Source organism: Equus caballus, chromosome 18 (genome assembly GCF_041296265.1).
Source record: "Equus caballus isolate H_3958 breed thoroughbred chromosome 18, TB-T2T, whole genome shotgun sequence".
Classification (NCBI taxonomy): Eukaryota; Metazoa; Chordata; class Mammalia; order Perissodactyla; family Equidae; genus Equus; species Equus caballus.
The window spans coordinates 50,668,099-50,685,640 of NC_091701.1; the positions used below are offsets into that span (position 1 = coordinate 50,668,099).

Consider the following 17,542-nt stretch of genomic DNA (forward strand, 5'->3'; position numbering starts at 1 on the left):
TTTTGGGTGCTGGATATTTTTGTATCCCTTTTAATATCTTTGTGCTTTGTTCTGGGATGAAGTTAAATTATTTGGAAATAGTTTATCCTTTTGGATCTTGCTGTAAAGATCTGTTAGGTAGAAGGAAAGCCACGTTTAAGAGTACTATTTCATCACTACTGAAGCAAGACCCTTCTGAATACTCTATCCATTATTCTATGAATATGAGATTAACCAGTCTGGCTGGTAGAAACAGGCACTATTTCCATCCCTGTATGAGCGTCAGGCACTGTTCTTTCTAATCTTCTCGGATGGTTTTTTCCCTAGTCTTGGGTAGTTTCCTCTCATATGTATGGCAATCAGTACTCTGCTGAATAGCTGAGGAAACCCTCCACAGACCTCCAGGGTTCTCTCTCTGTGTAGCTCTCTCCTAGTACTCTGTCCTACTTACTCTAGCTGCCTTGGTTGCATTGTCTCCCAACATGTGGTGGAAGGTTCTGAAGTCTGATTGGTCAAGTGTAACCCCTCAGTTCCACCTATATTATGTCTGGAAGAGTTCAAGTCTAGCTCTTTACAAGAAAGAAAATAACCTCACTGACAGCTGATCAGGAACACACAAAGATTCCAAAATTTATAAATGTTTCTTCTCTTTTGCAATTAAGTTTCGTTTCAGTAGACACAGAGCCCATCTTGAATAAAGTCCAGGGACACCTTCTCTCTTCATTCCTTGTCCATTCTTTTCTACCTCTCTGCCCTCTCTTTAGGGTCCTACTCCTTCTAGGGGAAGCCTGGAAGTTCTTGGGGACCTGATAGGCTTTGTTCCTGACACTATTCTGGCAGGACAACGTTTGGTCATTATAATTTCTTAGACATACATCCCTCACACTCTTCTGAGTGGAACACGAAGACCAAAAAGCCTTGCTCTTGTTGAGACGGACCAGGTCTAATAGGACAACTTTAGTGTATTTAATAAAGTCTCTGTTTCTTTACTCTGTCTTACCAAAGACTTTCTCACCCTGCACTGAAGAGTGCAAGGAAGAAGTGAGGAAAGATAAAAGTCACCTTCTGCCTCAAAGGTACTATTCTTCAAATTAAATAGGTTAAATAGGCTTTGAAGGTCAGCCTGAGAAATTCTCCAGAATTGATTTGGTGGGGGATACACCTGCATTCCAAACAATAGCGTTTGTTGGGGACTCTATAGAGAATGAACTGTAATATTTAAAAAAAAAAAAACACATTGTATCTAAACAGACAATGAAATTAAAAGAGACCAATTCTTCTCAAATTTTCAAGAATATTTTTAATGTGGAAAAATTTTTATTTTTACATAGGCATATTTATCAATCGTTTCTCTTCTAGTGAGTAATATTTGACTTTACTCTTTTTTGTTTCTCTCCCTTGCGTCAAAACTTAAACTTCATGGGGCTGGCCCAGTGGCACAGCCGTTAAGTTTGCACATTCCACTTTGGCATTCCGCATATAAAGTGGAGGAAAATGGGCACGGATGTTAGCTCAGGGCCAGTCTTCCTCAGCAAAAAGAAGAGGATTGGTGGCAGATGTTAGCTCAGGGCTAATCCTCCTAAAAAAATAAAAATTAAATTTCATTAATTCGATTCATATCAGTTCTTTAAAAAATCAATGACCTGGAAGTCAGGAGACTTCAATAGTAATCTTAATCTTTGTCATTTACTTGTCATCTTGGACAAGTAATTACATTTCACTAAGAACAGTTTTCTTCAGTAAAAAGAAGACATGATGATATAGAGAGATTCTTTGTGGTAGTTTAAAAATATATCCCCAAATTACTTGATACTTCTCCCTTCAAGAGGTAGAACTTAATTTCTCTCTCATTAAATATGATCTGGACTTAGCGACTTACTTCTAATGAATAGAAGATTTGAAACAAGTGGGTGTGTCACTCCCAAGCCTCAGTCATAAAAGGCATTGTAGATTCCTCCTGGCTCAGTCTCTGAGATCCCTTGTTTTGAGGAGAGCTGTCTTCTAAGATAGTCAAGCAATCATCTGCAGGGGCCCATTTGTCAAGGAACTGAGGCTTCCTGCCAACAGCCAATGAGGAACTGAGGCTTTCTAGCATCAGCCATCTTGAACATAGATCCTCCAGCCCCAGTCAAGCCTCCAGATGACTGCAGCCCTGGCTGACATCTTGACTGTAATCTCATGAGAGACCCTGAGTCAGAATTGCCCAGATAAGCTGCTCCTGAATTCTTGAGCCTCAGATGCTATGAGATGGGGCCGGCCTGTGGCCGAGTGGTTAAGTTCCCGTGCTCCACTTCAGTGGCCCAGGGTTTCACCAGTTTGGATCCTTGGCACTGAAATGGCACCGCTCATCAAGCCATGCTGAGGCGGCTTCGCACATGCCACAACTAGTAGAACCTACAGCTAGAATATACAACTATGTCCTGGCGGACTTTGGGGAGAAGAAGAAAAAGAAAAAGAAGAAACTGTGAGATGATAAATGTCTGTTTTTTAAGCCGTTAAATTTTGGAGTAATTCATTAGCAGCGATAGAAGACTAATATATCCTAGAAGCTTACAGACCTCTCAGTTTATAGTTCTACAATTTAAATGCAGGACGATGTATCTCTAGTTGCCTGTTGCTTTTACTAATACTTGACAAACTGCTTTGCCTGTTATATTTTAAAACTCTTCCTTGAAGAGGCTGCATTCCATACAATAAAACATTTTAGGCAGAAAACTAAATAACATTTTTAAATAGAGATAGTTTTCAACTGGATATTTACTATTTTGTATGTTTATGAATACCTTATATGCTTTAATAAGATGAAATCTTGGGAAATTTATCACCTTCCATAGAGTTCTGAAGCAGGAAAGGGCTCTTAGGTCCTTGGAGGGCCATCAGGAGCTATGTGGACCTCTTGACTTTGTATGCAGTGTGTTGTGTTAAGAGCATTTTTTAAAGAAAGAATGTGTGTAGCTTTTACCAGATTTTCGTAGAGTCTTGATAACCCCCCTCTTCCCCTCCTCCACCCCCCAGCCCAAAAAAAAGAGTTAAGAACCACATATCTGGTTCTCTCTCCCACCTGTGGGAATTTAGGTACAGAGAGGTAAGTGACTTACCCACGGTTAGCGACGACATCTCGCTGTTAACTCAGTGCTGAGACTCCAATCTGTGAGATAAATTTTACCTGCAAGAGGCAGCTCAGGGCAGAACAGATCTTTGCAACTCTCTCAAGTGCCCAGACCCTCAAGACAAACCTTTACACTTCTTATTTTGCCGTTGCATATCTCCTGTTCATTTAACTCATCAAGCTGTCTCAGGAAGCAGGCAGAATGTATCTCCCCCAAAAGACTCCCTTGCTGACAGATCTTTTATGTTGGTTCCTTTCAATTTCATCCTTACATTGAAGTACATAGGAGTTCAGCCAAAGTGCTTTTTTACCATGGTACCTGCTGGAATCCAAAATTAATCTGTGGAGGAAACACATCATACTTCTCTGACCTGATTACTATAGACATGTCACTTATATGTTTCTTTGGTACTTTTTGAAACCTTCATCTTTTTGCAGTACTGTTACCCATCTCTTTCTGAGCTAAGCCAGATACAAATATTATCATCAGAATAAATTAAGAGATTTGGGTTGAAGAACTAAAAATCAAAGTTACGTTCTAGTATTTATGTTAGTTCAGGATATATTCTGTGTATCTAGAAATTAGAAATTGCTAAGAACTATCCTTACATGCTGAAAAACAAGTATAAATCCTTAATTGGAGAGGTAGAATATATCTTTCATTCTTCTTATATCCTGCACAGTGCTGGTCATTCATTAGGGTTCTCTTTAAATACTTCAACACCAGTTTTTTTTTATATATGTATACACATAATCTTTATTAACTTTATGACTTCTGATATGAAAATATTTTCTTTTTCCTGAAGGCTTTTTTGTTTTTTGGTTTTGGTTTTGTTTTTTTTCCAAGTAATTTTACTGGGATTGTAATGGTTTATAACATTGTGTAATTTGGGGTGTACATTATTGTTTATCAGTTCCTAAACACACTTCATTATGCTCACCCCCAGTAGTCTAATTTTTATCCATCACCGTACATATGTGCCCCTTCATCCCTTTCGCCCACCCCGCAACCCCCTTCCCCTCTGGTAACCACTGGTCTGTTCTCTTTATCCATGTGTTTGTTATCCTCCACATATGAGTGAAGTCATGCAGTATTTGTCTTTCTCTGTCTGGCTTATTTTGCTTAACATCATACCCTCCAAGTCCATCCATGTTGTTGCAAATGGGACAATTTTGTCTTTTTTATGGCTGAGTAATATTCCATTGTATATATATACCTCATCTCCTTTAGCCATTCATCTATAGAGGGGCACTTGGATTGCTTCCACATCTTGGCTGTTGTGAATAATGCTGTAAGGAACATAGAGGTGCTTAAATCTCTTTGGATCATTGATTTCAAGTTCTTTGGATAAATAGCCAGTAGTGGGATAGTTGGATTGTATCGTATTTTTAGTTTTTTGAGGAATCTCCATACTGTTTTCTATAGTGGCTGCACCAGTTTGCATTCCCACCAGCAGTGTATGAGTGTTCCCTTTTCTCCACACCCTCTCCAGCATTTGTTGGGTTTTGTCTTAATGCCAATCTTTTTGAGGAGTCATCCTGAGCAAGCCTGGGCTGATTAAAGTCAGGGGAACCCATGTTTTAAATGGCCAGGCCTAATGGAAAAAATGTAGGAAGTCCTGGTTTTAACCACTGACTTTTACACCTTAAGCTGTCTGTACTTCAGCATTCCCAAGACAGTCACCCCATATAGATTTGCATTTATTCCCACCATCCCCGTCTACTCTAGGACACAATCTTTTCACTTTGGCCAAAGCCAAATCAGAGAAGCCATGACTAAAACTACAGTTCTGGAGAAACTGGGGCTAAAGAATCTGTGCTGACCATGAACTGCCCATGCAGGCCTAACTCGACTCCAGGCGGTCCCTGCCCCCACTTAGCTCCAGGAAACATCTGCTGGGAGCAGGTTCCTGGGCTTGAACAAATGACCGAGCATGGTCCTGGCCACTATTTAGGGGTTCTGAGAGAGCACTGCCCCTCCTCTTCAAAGGTGGAGACAGACTCAGAGCCTTGGAAACATTCTCAGGATCTTGAATGCAAATGTTTCCAGCAAATTCAGCATTATATCCTTACTTATAAAAATATGTTGTAGCACAGAGATAAAGTTAAATGATTCAAGTACTAATTGGGTGTGTTTATTTTTCCATAAACAGAAAGTTAGGGGACTATTTAGCAGGAGGAACGGACATATTTTATATTTTGGTGATTTTTTATAGTGTAAAAACAGCTCTATAAATATAAATAAATAAGAGTAATTCCAAAATAACAGATTAGTCTTGTCTGAGGAATGGCAGGAAAATCCTTTGACAAGGAAATTGTTTATTTTTAAGCTTCCAAGGGGTTGGATTTGATTATAGATGGCAGCAAAGAGCAGAGAAATATCCTTGAAAGTTTTGCAAAGAAAAACTAAGGTAAAGTTTCCTAAAAGGATAATAGATTCAACAAGTTATATGTTTTTTTAATGGAGAGAAGAAAGAAAATAAGAGGAAAAAGCCCTTTTGGTAGTGTTCTTTGAATGTATTCAGAAACTCTTTCATCTGACAGTATGGAAGTTCATTAAAATGAGTACTTTAAGAAGACAAATGTGGTTTTGGTGATTGTATTAAGAAAACATCCTCCTCCTCACCTTGAGGCAGATGTGTGGCTCAGCAGACAGAGTCAGTTGTGTTAGGCTATGATCACTTTTGCTATCTCAGGTTGCTTCAGATGGAACTTTTCAAAGCAGAGTCAAAATGTATATAACGGGATTATAAATTATTTTTATAATAGTAATATTAACATTTAAAATGATAACTTTGACTAGGAGAGCTATCTAAATTTCAGCTTTCTGAAAGGATTAGATAGTTTGATTTTGCATGCAAAACATGCCAAGTATGCAGTGAATATGAATTAAAAAGCAATATTAAAAGGAAAATGTACATAGCAGAAAATATGAAAGTAGGTAAGAGCCAATAAGCATAAATTGTGTATCTTTTACTGCCTAGTACACTATTATTGGTGATCAAGAAATATTTTTAATATTACTATTAAAAAACAAAGCATGTCAGTGGGCCCAGAGCGATTCTATTATACTCAATCAAACGATGACTAAAAATGCTTTATTTTACTCTTTATTCTACAGGTATTATTACTTGGCATTCAGAGCACATCAAACACCTCTTGCTAGCAAGGAAAGCTGTGTCGCTATCTTGGAAAAGTCCAGATTAGATGACTGGGTGCTGGGAAAAACAAAGGTAGTTCTTTCTTTATTGTTCACATTGTCACCCATGATGCTCCACTGCATACTTTTGTCTCTTGTCAGTGATGTTAATGGCTCTGTAAGTCATGTAGCTTAGCAGACGAGACCCCAACCTAACCATGATCTTTGCTCGTCTTGGATCAGGAGTCCCGGGACCTCAGGCACCAGAGAAAGACGGTTTGCCCCCTGTTATGTACTTTCAGAGCCACTTAGCATTTCTAGAATGAGATCTTTGACCTTATTTTAAAATGTCCCTTTTTTCAGTGCTACTTATGCCAGTAGCATAAGCAAATACACAAATCATATTAATGACAATAATGAGTATCTTTTATAATCTTGTACATTTTTCATTAGACTTTTGTAGTGTTATTTATTGCATACCCTGATTACTAATCTCATCATGTGTAGCTTTTCATTTGGGGGAACATCACGTCCCTGCAAGATGCCAGGTTTTTATGGTTCTTTCTGATCGTCCTACAAAGCCAGCCTTAGCCTGAGTGTTGATGACAACACTGCTGTTCCTCGGCAAAAATTAGACCACTGTGGGTCATCCAGGTCCCTGTCTTTCTGAACTTCTACTGTGGTCATGGATCAGTTCTGTTGGTTATCACCTCCCTTAGAAGCTGTGGGGAAAGACAGTAGAGGTCAAGCTGAGAAAATAGAGCTCGTGGTAGAAATGAGGTAGCCTTGCAGAACATTTGGGATCTCTTAAAACTCTGTTAACCTTATCAGCTCTTTATAGCAATAATCACAGACTAGCTCGACCTTAGAAGGGGAATTGTATTTGCTTCTAAGAAGTCAGTAATATTAGCATAAACAAGCCACTGTAAACTTTATTTAGATAATTGTTTTAATATTTACATTAAGAATATACTGGAGTAGAATGAATTTCTGTTTGGGATCCCAGATGTAATGCTAAAACTAATGTCTCGTTTCAGGTTTTTCTCAAATATTACCATGTCGAGCAGTTAAATTTGCTGCTGCGGGAAGTCATAGGCAGAGTGGTTGTGCTGCAGGCGTATACCAAGGGATGGCTTGGAGCCAGGAGATACAGAAGAGTCAGGGAGAAGAGAGAGAAGGGGGCTGTTGTCATCCAGTCAGGTAAATGGCCCTGAATCGTGGCATTTCACTAGGTACCAGGGGCCACTCACCTGTTGCTTTTCTCAGTGGTTTCTTCTCTCCTCCCTCCCTCCCTCCCTCTGTTCCTTCCCTCCTTCCTTCCTTTCTTCCTTGATACAGCAAATATTTATCAAGTGCCTACTGCAGGCCAGGCCCTGTGCTAGGCACTGGGGATGTAGCCGTGAGCAAGACCACCATGGTCACTGACCTCCAGATAAGCAAACAAGCCATCACAACACACTGTGGTGAGTGGCGAGATAGAGGCAGTATGAAGTGGACGGCTGTAAAACCCAGATCCACAGATGTGTGCCCCAGCTCCCAGGTGACTGACAATATGTGCTTCAGGTCCATCACCAGGTTTTCAGCATCAGAATTACTAATGCCGCTTCCAGAAGGCTTTCCTAGCCCAGATAGAGCTTGTAAACCAAGGGAACAAATCACTACGCTCTCATATACCCAGCCCAGTCAGTGCCTCTTTGCGTACGTGTTGTTTGTGTCACAAACAGCATTTGAGCTCCTGTGCTATTGATGAGTGGTTGTGAAAGCACCAGATCTTGAACATAGCAGATGATTTCGTGTTCCCATAATCCAGAATCATCATGTCCCTTCTGAACTTTATGACCTCACTCAGCATCATAAAGAGTTGTGATGCTTGTTGGAGGAGCAAAAAGGAGAGGTGGTCATGCTCCTGTGGGAGGCTTAAGGCTCCCATTCTGTGTCTAAAGGATTTAACACACCCAGAGATTCCCTCTTTCTCTTCTTCTCTTCATCTGTTTCCCTTGCGTTTCCTTCCCATCGCAAATTCTCCTCTTTCCTCCCTTAGCACAGTTCTTGGCACATGGTTCACCCTCACCAAATGCAAATGTTGTGCTACTAATGATTCCCTTGACTTCCCTCTTTATTTTTCTCTCCTTCGACCTTCATGTTTACACCTTCCTACCAAATGAAAGATATCGAATGGGACAGGATATTTCAGTTCCTTCCCACCCATGTCCTGAAGATAGAGCTTCCTCATTGGATTGGAGTGACAGGTGTAGGGGAGGAAGACATTTCCTCTATCTGCTTTGGGTCCTTCTGGCCAGACAACAAATTAAACTCACATGAGACAGAATAACAGGAGAAAATTAAACAAAGCTTTTTAACATGTATACATGGGAGAGGCTCAGCCAAACTGAACAGCTCAGCCAACTGGTGGAGGCTACCTGTTTGAGTATCTCCAGCTATAGAAAAGGAGGACATTTGGGGTAGTGGTTTGGGTCTTCAAAGGGGAGGAAGGCAACCCACAGGGAAATGGAAAAGCAAATGTTTGGTAAATAGAACTTTGATAAGAGTGGGCTTAGCAAGGATCCTCCCAGTCTACCGGAACCCAAAGTTATCTATTTTAAATTTCTTTTAGGCAGTTAGAGGGGAAAGGTTGAATGTTCTTGCTGAGTCTGAGCTTTTATTGTCTTCAGCTCGAAATAATCTGCATATCAGAGTGGCGCATCTTGGGGTGGCCTGCCTGAACCCCATCACAGGGAACCACCTCATCTAGAATCGGGATCCCAAGTGATTCATAAGTGGAATCCAGAGTGTTCTGGAAACTCACTGCCTGAACAAAAATAACTCCTTCTCAGAAACATCTTGGAAGCCAAGCTGAGAGTACAGAGAGGCCCTTCTTCCCCATCATCACTCACGTATCTCTGCTTATTTTGTTCAGTGAGAAAGCGGGAGGGAGGAGGAGAGGGGTAGTAGATTGGAGGGAAAACAGCTTATATCAATTCTCTGGCACGTTCTTAAATTAATGTCATTCCTAGCACATGGTTTTATATTTTTAGCCTGGAGAGGATATGATGCTCGGAGGAAATTTAAGAAAATAAGCAACAGAAGGAGTGAGTCTGCTGTTCATATTCGAGCAGGTAATTAAAACATCATTTTCTTAGCATCCACTTAGAAATATTCTGTGATTAACTTCATATGAGTTTCAAAAAACTGGAAGGTTAATAATTCGGGAGCACTGGAATAGGAATCAAGAGCTCTAGTGGAGGTTCTAGTACTTGTTCTGACACACCTTGTGTGATGATGATGAGGCTAACAGCATTTGCTGCTTGCCATACTTGGTTAATGATGCTCTCAGTAGGTACTCTTATATTCCCAATTTTGTAGAGGGAGAAACCAAGGCACAGAGTAGTGAAGTAACTTGTTTGTGATCACACAGCTCGTCAGTGGCAGAGCCGGCACTTGCATGCTGGCAGTTTGGATACAGTTAACTTCACATATTGCCGACTAAACAAATCCCTTTCCCTCTTAGAGTCACACATCCCTCATCTGTGAAATGAAAGCATTGGATAAAAAGGTCTAGAAGGTGCCTTCTAACATTGGAATTCTCCTTAGAATTCTTGGAATCTATGCAAGACCCCTCTCTTAGCATCACAGAGATTAGGAATAGCTCAGGGACTTTCCCAGCAAACTGAGTTTCCCACACCCAGGCCTGTATGTGGCTAATGTGGTCCTTTGGGCCCCGCAGGGTGAGCACCAGGTGGCTGTTGTGGCTCAGCTTGGCCTTGGCTGCCTGAGGGCTGTGAACTCTGGTTCCTGGCTCATCCATCCCCTCCCTGGCTCCTGGGTCACTCCACTCTTCTGCAAATGGCGGTTTTCACAGTAGCTGCTGGGCTGGCCTCCCTCATCATTTGAAGCTGCATGTGCCTAATTGAGGCTCTGGAAGAGACAGGCTTCAGAGCATGCCAGGAGCGTCAAGAGTGCAAGAAGTTGCAGACAGAATGAGAGAGAAATGGCCAGTCCGGTGGACTCAGCAGCAGGGAGAAGGATAGGGTTTCAGATACTGCTGCGCTTGAAGTGAACTCTTAAATAAAACAGCTGCAACCTTTTCAAGGAGGTCCCTGCCCAGAACTGGGCTCCAGGGACACTTCTCAGAACTCTCTTAGGTCACTGTAGAGGCCTGATAGCTTCATTCAAAACCAAAATATTTGGGAGGAAGGGGTGTCATTTAAATGCAAATGTTAACTTTTAACACCATCCTCTAGGAATTTTAAGCTCTACAACTTCAAAGAGTCAGGAGGAAGCATGCAATTCTAGTTGCAACCTAAGAAAGACCACTCAAAGTGCATTTGTTTCCTACTTGCGCACTTCCCAACACACACACTGGGTCCCCCATTAAGAAAAAAAGACTGGGCTGATTTCTGATCTTGTAGTTTGGCCCAAAACTCAACATATGTTTTAAAATATAAACTTTGAGCTTATATATTGTTGGTCCACTGAGTTCAGTATGTAAGATCATAAATCAAATTTTCCCTGTCTGAAAATCATCTTTAGAGGGCTCCCTGTTTGCACTCTGTGAAGCCTGCATAAAAGCAGAAACAGGGCAGCTTTGTCATCATGATATCAGGACAGTGGTGACTGCATCTTTTCAGTGCAGGATCTATGTGATGGTGCCATAGAAGGGTAATTTTATTTAGTGGAACCAGAGAAAACACATTTCTTTAAGCACTTCCGTTTTTTTTTTTTTTTTTTGGAAGCACCCACCTTCGTTAGCCTGGCAGCCAGTGTTCCCACTTATCAGGTGGCATCTGGAGCTTCCGTTAACTGAATCTCCAGGGGCTTGAGCAAGCATGAAGACACTGAGGTGGTACTAAGGCCACCTCTCCCTTCTGGAAGTTCAGTGTGGCAACCAGAGCAAAAACAGGCAGAGTGTCTGCCCTTCAGCCAACACTGTGGACAGGAATTGAAGTGTTCATTTTGTGTTATCAGTAAAGATGCATGGATAGGGTAATTTGCAATTGTATGGGCAGTTTACTTTTATTTGAGGTTTTCCTTATTTTTAGATTTGAAGGCATGATTGTGTTTATCTAGAAAGCAAAGCAACTCATTCCAACTTCTCTGTTTTGGGATGTGCTCTTCCTAAAGCATAATCCTCTCATTTCAGGCTCCCCTTTGTGCAATTGGGACATTTCTGAGTAGAACAAGCCCCGGGCATAGTGGTTCCCTTGCTTTCGAAGCCTGCAGGAAGTGGCCTAGGGAAGTTGTCGTAGCACAACCATTTCTGCTTATTTTCTGAGTTATTCTCTAATTGATTATTTTTTCAACAAATTATTTCATTTGAAATTTAGATTCTGTGGAATGCGTTTGTTTAGATTTCAAGTTCTGACCCATCATCTTTTTTTTTATGGTGTTGCTAAGATATGTTATATATTTTTAAAAGAGCAGTCCTTGAAATTTAGGAAGCATTTGGCCTACATGTTGCTACAGAGCAGCGCATATTGAAATTTGTTTTCCTTTCATCTCCTTCCCAATAAAAGCAGCCGCGCGGCTTATCCCTTTAGCTTCCTCAGAACTTCCTTTCAGAATTCCCGATCTATTACGGCACATTCACATACCAGAAACAAGATGCCTTTTCATGCTGTCAACCTTTTTCATCTGAAATGTAAATTAATTCTTGCTGGTATGCCTTGACAGAGATCAAAGTGGGGGTATTAACCTTCCTGGGCTTTCTCCGGGAATCCGTCTCCAGGACCAGCCTGCCGCTGTTAGGAGGGCAGTGTCCTTGTTCTGGGGCCCTCCTCCAGGCAGCCCTCGGTCTAGGAGCCACCATTTCAAAGGCCTGAAGTCCTTTTGTAAATGACCTCATCATTACTTTAAACAAGGTGAGAAATGATCTGCCTGGCTAATTCTTGAGAGAGAGAGATGAGACTGCTTGTTTTAATTGTGGGCTCTTCGCTCAGATTCCTGGAGCTTGTTTAAGTGGTTCTGACAGCGAGTGATCTCCGTGTGATAGAGGGAGGGACAGGGCTCCAGACTGGAAACCTCTTCCCTTGCTCAGTGGGTCATTTCTTGCCTGTCAGTCTTTGAGGTAGGCTGCATTTGCATTTTCAAAATAAACAGATGCCTTTCAAATACATGAGCTGGTGGTCTAGAGATCTCTGCGGGCCCAAACAGTTCACCAACCAGTGATCAAATGCTGGAAGAGAAAACAAACGGAAAAAAATACCCTAGGTACACTTGCATATATTTCCTACGTGTATAACATTGCGCTGGCAATAAAGGGCCTCTGTAAGACGTGGGGAGCTCGGGGAGAGAGCGCCAGGGATCCTGAGCAAAAGTATAGCTTATCAGTTTCTGTTTTGGGGGGAAAAACAACTTGTCACGTTGGTGAGAAATGGCATATTTTGTTGTGTGTTTTATTATTGGTTAATGCTGATAATAGGTTCTTGCCGTAGGAAAATACACTCCTTTAAATACCAAAGAGTTAAAAATATGTAATCAGAAAAATAAGATTGCACTTATTACTGTTCAGATAGATGGGGTATTCTGAGTAAAAACTAACAGTTATATGTCGTTCCATTATTAATCTATTATTTTTTTAAATGAACTCAAGTTTCAGAAAGTGGATATAACTGGATTTATTCAACTAAAAATGCACATTGTCCTCAGTAAATAATATCAAAACAAACAACCTGCAGGGAATTTTTTAAAGACCTACAATGGCTCGTTCTTTAAGTTTTTGAAAGCATTGGCTTTAGAATTGTCTCTCTAATTCAAGATCTGGTTTTTAAATGAGAGGAAAGTGGTGGACCTCCTGTCTCAGAGGGGAAATGCCTCAGGTAGGTGACAGTGGAGCCCCAGGGGATGGGAATGGAATTTCAAAGAGTGTCTCCCAGGAGGAGCAGCTCCTTCAGCCTCCCTTCTATTCCTCTCCCCCGACCCCTGGGAGAAGGAAGAGCCCATTGGTTTACAGCAAATTGTCATCTAATTGCTTCACTGCTGTGGAAATTGTTGTTTTCTCTTTTTCCCTGTCTTCTGATCAGCTTCCTACTTAGTCACTCCTTGGCCCTTCCAAAACACAGATGTTATCAGGAGATAACAATAGTGCTAAAAACGGTGGCCATTTCTCCTTCTGATGCCCTTTGTGGAAAGTGCTTTTTGGCGCGTCAGCCATGATTCTGCCAAGGAAGGGGGTGCCTTCCTTGAGCCTGTGTACAGGCATTTTCAACCAGCTGCAGCTAGAACCGATGAGCAAATCTGTGATGCCAGTGGAGAGTTTAAATGCTGCATCCAGAGGGGAAAGCAAACATTACGTCCAGACAGGCTCTAGCACACCCAGACCCAATTCCTGGTAGCAACTTGACAGAGGCTATTTAACTTCTTTTAGAAGCCTGACTCAATATCATAACGGAACCAAGTTTTTAGTGTTTAAAACTTCCTGAACTTTTAAACTTCTCTCGGGGTAAGGCCTCCTCCTAGCCTTTCCTAACTTTAAAAGGCTGGTTCCTTTAGCATTGTTGGTGGTGTGGGGACCTGAGGTTGGCCACCCCAAGATATGTCTCTTTGGCATCAGGATTATTTGAGGCTGATTACTTTTGATAAACTGGGACAGGGAAGGAGGCTCTGAGAAATGGAACATTTGTAAGGTAAATCTCTATCTGTAAAAGCTGCCTCCCTCTCTGTACCAGGAAGAAGAAAGGAGATGACCTTCTCTCTAAAAACTCTTAATCAATACCAAAGACAAGGACTTAAAATCTGCATTTTATTGTGCTAGTCTGGTAACCTCCTGTAACTAACTTCCCTCCCCCTCCCAACGCTGACGTTTCTTAAGGATTAAGCATCTTTCCTTAGGCTAGGAACTGATTGCCGAGCTCACCTGTGACCACCCAGCTCCAGACAATCGACTTGCCTCCTGCTACGCCCACCGAGATAGCCGACCACTACCTGCTGTGTCCATCAAGCCCTGTGCTGACGGGGCAATCTTGTGACTGTTGTGGGAGGGACATTTCAATCACATGTGAAACACCCTGTTTGGGGGTATATAACCACTATGTGCACCCCACTTCTTCGGTGCCCTTTCTTCCTTCGGGAAGAAAGGCCCCGAACCATGGTTCCTCATAAAGCTTTGTTTAATTTTCTCTTGCTATTCTGTCTCATGTGAATTTAATTAGTTCTCCAGCTAGACGAACCCCCATTTGGGGAGAGGAAATGTCTTCCTCCCCTACAGTTTGTTGGCAGTGACTAGGTGGTTGCAACAATTTCCTGGAGTTAGGTTTCCAGAAATATCCCTAGGTGTGTAGGACAACTATATTTTAAATTAGGAAATTTCTTTCTTTCATCCATTTATTCAGCTACTATTTGTTAAGCGTCTACTTTGTGCTGGGCTACCATGGTGGACAATTTTGGGCTTAAATTTTCCATGTCCAGTACAGAGAGCTATAAAACATGCTTCTCCTCAAAGGTTGCTGTTTGTATACATCAGGGACTCTATATTATGTCACCACTCATTGGAAGGGAGTTCTATAAAACTCCAATGCAATACAAAGAGTAAAAATCATTATAAAATATAGCTGAGGATGTACATTGAAATGACTTTACGCTTCTTTTTTTTTTTTTTTTTTTAAAGATTTTATTTTTTCCTTTTTCTCCCCAACGCCCCCCGGTACATAGTTGTGTATTCTTCGTTGTGGGTTCTTCTAGTTGTGGCATGTGGGACACTGCCTCAGCGTGGTCTGATGAGCAGTGCCATGTCCACGCCCAGGATTTGAACCAACGAAACACTGGGCCGCCTGCAGCGGAGCGCGCGAACTTAACCACTTGGCCACGGGGCCAGCCCCCGACTTTACGCTTCTTGAAGGTAGAAATGATTACAGTAAATATTTTTCATTCTGATAATGAATGAAGAATTCATTCTGTTCATAAGCAAATTGCTAATCACAAGCCAAACAGTAGAGGGAGGTCAAGTGGATGTACCATTGGGGAAAAGGTCCACTTTGAACAAACAGAAGGAAAAGAAGTCTGTCCTCTCTCATTCCTTTCCACATCTCTATTTGTCATTCTAGCTCCATTCCACTATTTCTTCATTAACTTCGTTTCTATGTCTTAGAAAGATTCCTGGTCATTTCTCACAAAAGCTTAATTCCTCAAAATGTGAGAGAAGACAAGTTCCAAATTCTTCTTGGACATCAGGCAGGAGCCAGCTGCCTGCCCTTTCCTGGTGTTTCAGGCCATATCCACACAAGAGTAAAGAAACATACAGAGGAAAGAATTAACTGGTGCATCAGGGCTTGAGATGAATTGTGAACTGCATACTAGCTCCACTGTCTTCTAAACTTTTAACAGAAGATAGAGTACCCTTCAGACAGGGTGCCCTAGCTATAAAATGGGACTTGTCCAGGGTTATGCAAGGGGTCCTGCTAAGCCTACTCATATGCTGTCTGGGTTTCTTTAACTCTCTGTAAGTAAAAAGCTGAGGCTGATTTCTGACAGCTATAGGCTTAACATTTTGGAGGGGGAAAATGTCTGGGGGGACAAGCATTGTGATTTACTTTGGGAAAATGTTCTTTGTCTGTGAGTGGCCTCAGGACATACAGAGAGCCCCTGAAGTATGGCTTAGAGGAAATGGTTTATAGCAGAGAGAAGGTCTGGCCTGTGGTTTCAAGATTTCTGTCAAGAAATGGGCACTGCCAAACCTTGGTTGGACGCAAACAATAGAATTCTTGCCATGAAATAACTTGGAATGCAGAGGAATGTTCTTTGCTATGAAATCAATTATCGCCCATGTTAGAATTAAACACGCAGAGGGCAAGATACTATTCACCTAATGCACAAAGAGGAAGCTGCAAAGCCAACATGGGCTTGGGGTCTGCTTGTGCCTGATGTCATATTGAATGGCATGGAAATGTGCTTAAGATGAAACTCAGGTACAACAGTTGGCACCCCCAGGACTCAAGATTAAAATTTCCTAGCCTCTTCAGTTTGGAATCAATTTCGCCATTATGGACCTCATGTAGAGCTCCAGAATCTGGCTGGAAAGAGGTAGTATCTGAAATGGTACCTTCACCACCTCAGCATTGAGTTGGGCAACATTATTATGGCCAACAACACACTCAAGTTGCCTTTATTGTATGTCTACACTTTTTTCAAGTTTTTTTCGTGTAGAATCATAAAGTATATCATATTTTATAGCCTTTATTAGTTATTTAGGCTGTATCCCCATAATAGTAAAGAAACATTTAGGGAAAGAATGAACTGTGCTATGGCAAGAATGATCAGACGTTTTTTCCTTAAAAACTCCTGTGTGTACAGGGCTGGCCCTGTGGCCAAGTGGTTAAGTTCGCGTGCTCCGCTGCAGGCGGCCCAGTGTTTTGTTGGTTCGAATCCTGGGCGCAGACATGGCACTGCTCATCAAGCCACGCTGAGGCAGCATCCCACATGCCACAACTAGAAGGACCCACAACGAAGAATATACAACTATGTACTGGGGGGCTTTGGGGAGAAAAAGGAAAAAATAAAATCTTAAAAAAAAACAACAAAAAAAACTCCTGTGTGTAGAAAGGCAGATTTTGTTTTTCCCCTTAAGAGATGAAACAGAAGCTCAGAGAGTTCAAATAAGTTGTCTCCCTTTATGTGTTACGTGAGTTTAAGAGTTGATATCAGAGTTCTCTTCTGAGTCTTCATTCAATGCTCTTTTGTAGACCATGCTCTACTATTGCTTTCCATTTTGGATATGGCACATGGACATAGAGTACCAGTCAAAGCATTGGGAAGAGTTTTATATGCCATCCTAAGTGTGGGGACTTTGGAGTCAAAACAATTGACCTTAAATCCTGGCTGTGCTACCATTTGTCATATAGTTTGGGGAAAATCACTTAAGTTCTTAGCCTTAGTTTCCTCAGCTTTAAAATGGGACTCGTTAGGGCCTAGTTCTCAGGACTGTTGTAAAGATAATAGCAGATAATATATGCAAAGCATCTTGCACCTTACCAGCACATCGTAGTTATTCAGTAAGTGTTAGTTCCCTCTCTGTACCTCCTTCCTAAATATGAACTTCACTGGGAAAAAAAAATCAATCTGTGAAATACTTTTCTATGGTGAGCATATTAATGTTATAACTTCAAAAAGATGAAACTATTTCTCTCACTTTCAGAGAAAAAATAGTGCCTGTCAAATCTCAAATACAAGTACAATAAAACCTTTATAAAAGAGAGAATTTTCCAAATCTCAACTTATGTCTTGCTTTCTGACCAGGAAAAATTACAATACAATAATTGCATACGAAAGAATTCAGGTATTTTTATTTTTGTTTTTGTAAAGAGTTGTGCTCCAACTTGCTGAGA

At 41.3% G+C, this 17,542-nt stretch overlaps 1 protein-coding gene across 18 annotated transcripts in view; it reads left to right on the top strand.

Annotated features, from left to right (window-relative positions):
* Positions 1-17,542, top strand: part of MYO3B (myosin IIIB) — a 409,714-nt gene that overhangs the window by 276,045 nt on the left and 116,127 nt on the right. For 15 of the 18 annotated variants that reach the window (XR_011428262.1, XR_011428261.1, XR_011428259.1 and 12 more), the window contains 3 exons: positions 6,210-6,321; positions 7,265-7,427; positions 9,263-9,343. Coding sequence is in view for 14 of the 18 variants with exons in the window: in XM_070241194.1 (XP_070097295.1) it covers positions 6,210-6,321; positions 7,265-7,427; positions 9,263-9,343 (356 nt within the window). In the remaining 4 variants the exon portion in view is untranslated. Of the gene's footprint in view, positions 1-6,209; positions 6,322-7,264; positions 7,428-9,262; positions 9,344-14,054; positions 14,348-17,542 lie in introns of those variants that run through there. The other 3 variants (XM_070241197.1, XM_070241198.1, XM_070241205.1) reach the window with 2 other exon arrangements.